Source organism: Frankliniella occidentalis, unplaced genomic scaffold (assembly GCF_000697945.3).
Source record: "Frankliniella occidentalis isolate FOCC.00 unplaced genomic scaffold, Focc_3.1 Scaffold56, whole genome shotgun sequence".
NCBI lineage: Eukaryota > Metazoa > Arthropoda > Insecta > Thysanoptera > Thripidae > Frankliniella > Frankliniella occidentalis.
In genome coordinates, this window is record NW_026267186.1 from 392,761 (window position 1) to 401,547 (window position 8,787).

The following is an 8,787-nucleotide window of genomic DNA, read 5'->3' on the forward strand; positions in this document are numbered from 1 at the left end:
GGGGGAGGGGAAGGGGGAAGAGGAGGCAGCTACTGCTACGTTGTTGTTGTTGTGTCATGATATTTTTGTCACCAAAGTGACGTTACTCCTCTCATCTATTTACCTGTTTAGTTCTGACTGTGGTTATCAAATTATTTGAAGAATATGGCAGCCGCAGCCGACCCGAACGATAAAAATGCAGAGCGACGGAAAAGAGTGAGTGTTTTAAATGGATCAGGCGACTTGCAAACCTTGTCAATGTCAAAAAAAATGAAAACTCGTCATTGGGGTGAATTGCTTTTTCACTGTGCTACTTTTTAATGAAATGGCATTTATTTTCGCTGAAGGGTAGGTCCCTTTCAATTTTTCTTTAAAGCAATAGTGTCATGTTGGGGCTTCCCAACCTTAACTTGTTGTGTAACAGGACACCCGAGAGACTATACCATCTGATCAGTAGTAATATAAAAGCGCTTTCTTACTCTCATTAAAACATCCTCACGGTTTTCATAGAGTAATCGTCATCAACCTCTTCCTAAGTGTTTTTTTAAAATGTGACACAACACACTTTACTTTTTGTAGGTATTTTTGGGCTCACTCCCGCCAGACTTCTTACGAGTTGCCGCACCAGCAGGTAACCAGCAACAAGAGGCTGCTGACCAACAGGCGGCACTTGCTCTTCACCAGCAACAGCTAGCAGCCATGGGGGGGATCCAGCCCACACATCAGATGGGACGTCTAAATATTACAATCGCACAAGCAAAGCTGGCGAAAAACTATGGGTTGGCTCGGATGGACCCTTATGTGAGACTGAGAATAGGACACTTCGTACTTGAAACACACACGGACCCAAATGGAGGGAAAAATCCCCGATGGAACAAAATTGTTCAATGGTACGTGATAATGGAGTACATATTCCTAATTTATTGTGGTGCAAAACAATATTTTTCTTATAGTTGTATCTTTCTTTAGCCCTCTACCCCCAGGTATCAATAGCATTGTTTTGGAAATATTTGATGAATGTTCTTTTACAATGGATGAGTTAATAGCTTGGGCTGAGATCCCCATTACGGAGGCTGTATTGTGTGGTGAAACACATGAAGATTGGTATCCCTTAAGTGGCAAGCAAGGAGAAGGGATGGAAGGAATGATAAATCTTGTGTTAAGCTACGCAGTAAGTGACTTCATGTTTCTATATCCAACTGTTATAATTATAAATTGTAAACTCACTTAATTTCTTGTGCTCAACAGACTGCACCCATAGCTGCACCTTATGCCATGCCAGGGGCCTCTCCCATGATGATGGTACCCACCCCTGCAGGATACGGAACAAGAGCCTTCCAGGCTGTCCCGGTGTATACCCAAGCACCTGCGCCGGTGCCTGTAGAGCCACCTCAGCTGTCAGAGGATGACCTCAAGCAGGTATGTGGTCTTGCAGTAAAGGTAAAGGTACACCAAAATGTTTTTTTTATTTAATTTTTCGCTTTCTTGTTTCTAGATTAGTGAAATGTTTCCAAATATGGACAAAGAAGTCATCAAATCTGTTGCTGAAGCAAATCAGAATAACAAAACTGCTATTGTCAACTCACTTCTTCAAATGGCTGAATAACTTTGTAGAGGTCATGAAGAAAAAGTCCAGGTTCTACATTTTACTCTCTTCCCCCTTATCATTGCTTATTTAAAGGTTAAACTTGAGAAAGGGCTGCTCTTTCTCAAGGAGTAAATTTAAATCTCATGCAACGGTAGTCGACTGATGTTTAATCATAAACTTGGGTGCCATTTTTGCTGTATTTGCTCCTACTGTGCTTGTTATCCTTCCACATTTAACTTTCTATGTTGTGATATACTTGGAAGTATTGTTATTTAACAAATTTATACCCCTACTCGAGCCATAGGGCACATTTATTTATGATGCATTTAGCTGTGTTTTGTGATATTCATTCCCTTTATGTCTGCAGAGTTACTTTATCTGGTACTTTCCATCTGCCAATATGTAAGGGACAATTAATACTGTAGAAAAGAGTTTAAAGTTAATCAATAAAAGCTTTAATGAATCAACACAGGAATTTAATTGAAATGTATTACATTACACTATCTGTAATAAAAAGTACATGAACATACTGGAACAACATTCAAGGTGTACATTGCATGAAAGCCATAAAATTAACATACAATTAAATGGTAATAGTAATAACATAGAATTAATCTTGGAACTTAATAAACCTTTTCACTTGGAGCAAGAAAAATCATTGGCCACATGACTTTTGAGGTCGTTTTTGAGCCATGTTGATTTTATCCCCAAGGCTCAATGCCATTCCCTATGGTAAAAAGAAATAGGTATTCCAATCAGTATAAATGGTAAACTTTAAGCTTTTAAAAATAAGTGCAAACTGCAACCAACTTACCTGGCTCTTAGCCCTAATTCTAATATGACCAGTGACAGGAGCGTCCGGCTTGTTGTATGGCTTCTCTATGCTAAGGTTAGCTAAAGCATCTTCCCCAAAAATTGACCTAGCATACATGTTTGCTGCCATGAATCCACACTGTCCTGATAACGCCTGTTGTCAAAAGAAAAGGGGAAGAAAAAACATTAGCAAACGTGATAAGTTACATATAACAATAATAATATGAATGGAATAAGAAAAATACCTTTACAGGTGTCAAGCACTTCATATTGGTACTCTTAAGGAGATGGTTCAGATATTCATGGAGGTCAGTGAGATTGGTGTAAACTGACACCTGAAGTAACAAATAAAATGCATTACTTAGCAAATACGATGGAGCATAGTAACCTTCTAAAACAGCTTAAATTATGATGTTTACCTTATTCTCCCATTCAAACTCTGCCCACATCTGTCTGAATTCTGTATCAGTACAAGAAGCTGGTACAATATAATCCATGATATCAATGTGGATATCATTTAAAACTACAACATAACGATCTGAGGCTGCACCACTAACATCATAGACTAGAACAGATTTTGAGTTTAGAATATATCACAGGTAAATTTGATTGGATACAATAAATGAACATGATAAAACACTGTCGTTTCACTTACCAATGTTGCCAAAGATGATTCCATTCTCAGTGGATGCAACTTTTACATTGGCTTTAATATTACAAAAGTCTTTAGGTGCCAGAACAACAGGTTGTGGTCTTTCCACCAATTTCAGGTCACCCAAAGTTGCCAGCTCCAAGGTACAATTTTGCAAGGTTGACCCTGTAATAAATTTCAAAACTCATACAGTAAAACTTGTTGTTTTCAAATCCTAGCATATCAAAGATAGATTTAAATAAACTTACCAGTTTGATTCACGATGAGAACATCAAGAACTATGTCATACTGATTAACATGAACATAGGCTTCAGCATACACAGGATCTGAGAACCCAGTGAGTTGTGTAACCTTGTTCAGCTTTGTAGCCCCACTCATACCTACTTCTTTACTATTGCCTGAAATAAATCACCAGTGAATAAAAATAAGTAGATATGAAAATGTTACTTGGTCAATATCGATTGGGATAGAACTGTGATTTACCGTCTCGTCTTGAGCCTGCAAGCGCCTGACTCAAACTCAACTCAAAAACATTCTCTGTGGCTTGGTCACCTCGTTGAGAGGAAAGTTGTAGGAAGCTGATAGGGTGATCAGCTTGAACTTCGTTTCCAGGCTTTTCTTTGGCCTACAAATTTGTGGAATGAAAGGATGAAATTTCATTGATATACTTGTAGACTTCAATGCAAATGTATTTTGAAAACAACTAACCTTATTAATCGATGCTTCTTCTTCAGCCTTGGCTGAGAGCATGATTGACAGAGCATTGCGACATTGCTGACTAAAAATGGAAATTATCTCAGGGGAACGGTCAGAGAGAACATGAAGACAGAGGAAGAGACGATCAGCATCATCATTAGTAATGGGTTTTGAAGGTAGACCTAAAAAAAATTGTAATAAGTTTGGAATTAATTATAAGAATGTCAACTGACAAACCAGGACTACAAGAAAATGTATTAGGATTGAAAAAAATGTATGCAACATACCAGACTTCCCAAGATGCAAAACTGAGGTGATAATAAGCATAGCTTCAGCACAGAACCGATTTTGCCTCACACAATCAGATACCAAAGAAATGTATCTTAGAGCAAGTTTTACAAGAGTGGTACCCAAAGATGCACCCATGAAGAAATCTCCGTCCATTAAATATTGGCGTAACGGCGGCCTTGCTTCCGTCTTTTTAATATTGCTGAGAATATTACAAATAGAACACAATGCTGTATCATAATATGAAAAATAAAAAATTTTCAAGGATGTATTTTATACTTACACAGATGCACTGAAAGCAGATTGGGTGGCGTAAGTTCCATCAGAAGTCACTAATTTTTGAACAGTGCCAACACTTGAAGAGTTAGCATCTTCTTCAGTTTTCTCACCTGAAGCCTTCTTTAGCTCATCTTCCACGAGAGGTATCTGAAAGATCATAATAAAATAAACTACCTTACAAAGCAATAAAATGTGTGATTTATATTTAATTGTAGAATAGAATTAACTTATTTGGGAAGTTCTTGCACGCCTCACATCAGCTTACCTCTCCAAGAGTTTGTCTGATTTGAGACATAACAGTTTGAATGTCATCTGCAGTGACTGCATACTCTCCCAGAATCCACAAAGCTGCCCGATGCACCTTGACAGACTTGATACTTGCAAACGCATCCAGTAATCGCTTTAAAAACAAAACAAAAAAAATGGTTGAATTATGTTAAAACTTGAATAGATACATAATGTTTAGGTAGGTTTATTAATAAATATTAACCTCAACGATGAGAGGGCGGAGGTTATCAAACTTTTGAATAGCCTCTCTCACAAACACAAGAACATCAGAAGCAGCCAGCTCATTGGTATCTGATAAGAACTCAAGCAACACTGGGATAACAGTTGCAGCCACATCAGGAAACTGTCAAAGATAGAAACAAATTACTGATACTGCTCTTTAATACAGTTGTTACAGCAAAATAATGTAAACCAAATATTAAGACTTTTACCTTGATGCAACATGTGTGTAATGTTCGTACAAGTAATTGTCTGTATTTTCCTGTGTCCTCATGTTCTACCAAGTTGTGCGTCTTGGCTACTTCTTTCTTCAGAACAAGAACCATTTCTTCAATGTTACGAGATGAGACTAGCTCGAGAGCTAGAAACACAAAGAAAGAACATTATACATAGAAGAGATAGAGTAATTAGGAATTCTTTGTAAGTGGAAACCTTCTCAAAGTCAACACACATCACGGCTTACCTAAGGACAATGTCTTTCGTCTCACTTCAATGTCGGGACTCGCAAGCACACGAAGAATATCCATAACAAGATCCTGCAGTACTCTTTCATGTGTGGGATGTTCCTTAAGGGCGATTAATCTGTCTAGAACTATCAATTTTACATTGTTGTCACTTTCTTTAATGATAAGATCAATATAAGATGATGCTGCTGCCTGAAAAAGTTTGAATAAGCAAATGAAATAGAGAAGTGATGAAGTCTTATTCTAAGCATTGGCTTTCAATTATGTCTATGTTACCTTTATAGCTGTAGGTGCACTGGAGAGTGTAACGAGAGTGCCTGCAGCTTCATAACGCACAGCTGCACTTGTGGAATTTAGGAGATTGTAAATACAGCGAATAAAACGAGACCTTTCAGATGGGTTGGCATGGCAAACCTACAAACAAAGAACATCTTTTTAAATGACAAATGAATCATAAAAATATCTGCTGTGGTACATATTTTTAAAAAAAATTGGTTAGTTGAGAGGTATTGGATAGTTGAGAGGTATTGGATGAAAGTAAATTTCAGTAACAAACCTTGTAAATGAGCTCCACAATGACCAGCTGCAAAATGTCACCAAAGGAAGAAACTTGATCAAGACACGATGCAAGATAGGCAAGAGCCCGTTCTTGATCAGCATGTAACAGCATGAGGAAAGCATTTCTTTTGCAAGACATGTCTTGCTCAATGTCCAGGAAGTTTGCAACAAGTTCGGGCGCATCAGGAATAAGAAACTCAAAATTCCTAAGTTAAAAATGTCAGAAAGAAATTATTGAAAATACATAACTTCAAGACATTCAGTGCATTGCACGAATCTTACTTGAAAATTGTGAAAATAGCAAGAACTGCATTGCGCCGAACATATGAGTGCCTGTGTTCTAAACAGGCTCTGATTGCAGGCATGATAGGCTCCAAAAGTTCAGGTTCTTTGAGTTTGCAGAGGAACCTTAAGGTTGACCCACGTACAAATTCATTTGGATGCTGGAGATCCTAGAAAAAAAATCACTCAAATGTAAATTTCATTGTAAAAATCCCGATGTTGACTAAACAAGTAGATGGACGCTAAGAAAAATAGAACACACAAGAATACCTTTCTGTAAGCATCGCAGACCAAGATCATTTCATGGAGCAGTTTTCCATCACTTGTTGTTTTAGGGACAATTTCCCAAAAGATAAGGAGCAGTTTCTTAACTGTGTGATCTTGCAGGGGAAGGACAAAACGAATGATGGTCATCAATACTCCTGGTATCCTTTCACCAGCCAATATCATGTGGATAACCTTCTTTAACGCTTCTATTTTTACTTTAATATCACCCTTTTCTGAAAGTTAAGTAAGATATTAGCACCAAGATTTTAGGAAAAATTAAATAAGATCACCATAATATTTTATTAACCTAGATCCATTTTTAACTGAAGTTCATTGTAACTCTCTGACTCTGACGTTACGTTGATCAAAGTATAACATGGCTGCTCAATGCTGTTCGCCATTGTGTTTACCACGGACCTCCAGCACTGTAAATCAGAAGCAAGAATGTAATGTTAGGTCCTTATGTTATTGAATTCAGAAAAGCAAAAAGATTTTCCTAAATACAGAGAATTTTGAGATTTATGATGTCTGTCACAATCTTCACAGGTAAAGGTTCAATAAACTACCTATTTACTTCTGCACACAGAATACTGATTGAATACTGAGACATAAACATAATTATAGCACTTCAGTGACACTGTCATTAGAGTAAAACTACAGCACATCAAATAAAAATAAATAAAAACAAAACTGACAAGTAGATCTTCCAGGACAAGATTGGGGTGAAGGTAGGATGGAGAAGACAAACCATATCCATTTAATAAAGGAATAGTTGGAAAAAATAAATAAGGGAAAACTAAGGGTGTGATTATAATGATGTTAAACTATCTAAGTTCTGAAATAATGACATTACAAGCGCTGAATATGTCAACACTGGCCGGTGAAGAGAAAACTGACATAACCAAACACAACCCTGACAGCATGAAACTTTATGCACAAAAGATCAACAACATTGCGCTAGGACAAAAATGTAGAGGAGCATCCTCGTACCTAGGGTAAAAAATGTGCTCTTCTTGCACCAGGCTCAATAACTGTTGTGTTTACGTCACAAACGCCAAAGTTAGCGACGTGTCAGACGTAACATTAACCAAAACCTAAAACAAGCCAGCTAGCAGCCGAGCCTACTCAACAGTTTGTCAAACCTTCCAGTAACCAAACTTTTTCCAGTTTTTCCTTTCCACTGGACTTCAGCAAACTTTGTGTTTTGAAACAGATAGAAAAAATATTTCTACAATTTTGCATGTGGATAGCAATAAAGTTGAATACTGACCAAATTAAAGGGGTGAAGAAAGAAGAGCTCGTGTTGTTGCCTACCTTGCAAGATGACTTCCGGTGCCAATCTCGGATGCAGCGCCTAAATTTGTCTTGGCCGGGGAACCCGGAGAGACCTCAAATCAGGACATTTCTCCTCGATTCCATAAAAATTTGCTTTCTAAGTACTATGAAAGACTGTTGAGCCGAGTTTCAAACTTTGAATAAAATGAAAACATAAAATGTTCCAGTAAATAACATTTATTTTATTCACATGGCACAAGTGCAGTGTGTACGGTATGTGTACTTATGTGCGTATTTTCCCTCTTTGCATATGGCCAAAACTAATGATCGTAGGCGAAAAAACAATATTTGGATCATCCGCGAGATGCACTTGCGGTAGGTGCCATTGAGTCCACGAACTGGTCCTGCGGTGTCATAGGGAATACCTCATGTACCAGCACCCGCACCCACACCAGGTACTTGGTATGCACGCAAAATTTGTACACGGATCTTTTCCAAACGCTCCATACACCCTGAAGAAACACTCATCAATCTCCAATCAAAATTACATCGAACTGACATGAATTATTGGTCAGATTTTAATGAAAACTGGGACACTTTCGCAGCAAAATTTCGTGTTTGACGTAAGATTGATTGTGGATGTGCCCAAAGGGCCCGTTACTTGCGATTCAACGCCCGCCACAAGTTGCCATACCGCAACACATCGGCAAACGACGGTCACCTCCGAGCACCCGAAACGCGTTGACGCGAGAGAGGTGCGCCGCTAGCGGGCAGCAAGAGCCCGCCCCCGCCGGGCAGGGCCGGGGTGCCGCGGGCCGGGCTGGGGTGCTTTACTCCATGCGCGCTGCCCGGATGGTGCCCCCCCCCCCCCCCCCTACGCAGGTCCCTGGCGCATATCGATGGGACTTCCCCGGCAGAGCAAGTAGTGTCTGCTGAGCGCCTATCGCGGCCTTCCCTCCGCGGCGCCGTGGTCCTGCGGCCTGCGGCGTCCCCGCTGAGGGAGGGCTGCTGAGCGCGGCGCCCTGGTCCTGCGGCGTCCCCGCTGAGGGGGGGCTGCTGAGCGCGGCGCCGTGGTCCTGCGGAGTCCCCGCTGAGGGAGGGCTGCTGAGCGCGGCGCCCTGGTCCTGCGGCGTCCCCGC

General features: G+C 39.8%; 2 protein-coding genes across 2 annotated transcripts; one reads left to right on the top strand and one right to left on the bottom strand.

Annotated features, from left to right (window-relative positions):
• The first annotated feature begins 8 nt into the window (after nt 1-8).
• On the top strand, nt 9-2,034 carry LOC113205468 (toll-interacting protein-like). Its single transcript, XM_026421112.2, has 5 exons — nt 9-195; nt 559-869; nt 949-1,150; nt 1,228-1,398; nt 1,475-2,034. Exons 1-5 carry the CDS (start codon nt 145-147, stop codon nt 1,583-1,585), a joined length of 846 nt encoding a protein of 281 aa, XP_026276897.1. The 5' UTR covers nt 9-144; the 3' UTR covers nt 1,586-2,034.
• Nucleotides 2,000-7,529, bottom strand: LOC113205467 (coatomer subunit beta). The gene is made up of 20 exons (XM_026421111.2): nt 7,364-7,529; nt 6,681-6,798; nt 6,377-6,606; nt 6,107-6,276; nt 5,823-6,030; nt 5,543-5,680; nt 5,266-5,458; nt 5,015-5,163; nt 4,786-4,926; nt 4,561-4,695; nt 4,300-4,442; nt 4,016-4,218; nt 3,741-3,910; nt 3,516-3,657; nt 3,281-3,430; nt 3,036-3,197; nt 2,800-2,945; nt 2,626-2,715; nt 2,382-2,534; nt 2,000-2,294 (listed from the first exon to the last, which is right to left on the bottom strand). Exons 2-20 carry the CDS (start codon nt 6,772-6,774, stop codon nt 2,223-2,225), a joined length of 2,889 nt encoding a protein of 962 aa, XP_026276896.1. The 5' UTR covers nt 6,775-6,798; nt 7,364-7,529; the 3' UTR covers nt 2,000-2,222.
• Nucleotides 7,530-8,787: the final 1,258 nt, after the last annotated feature.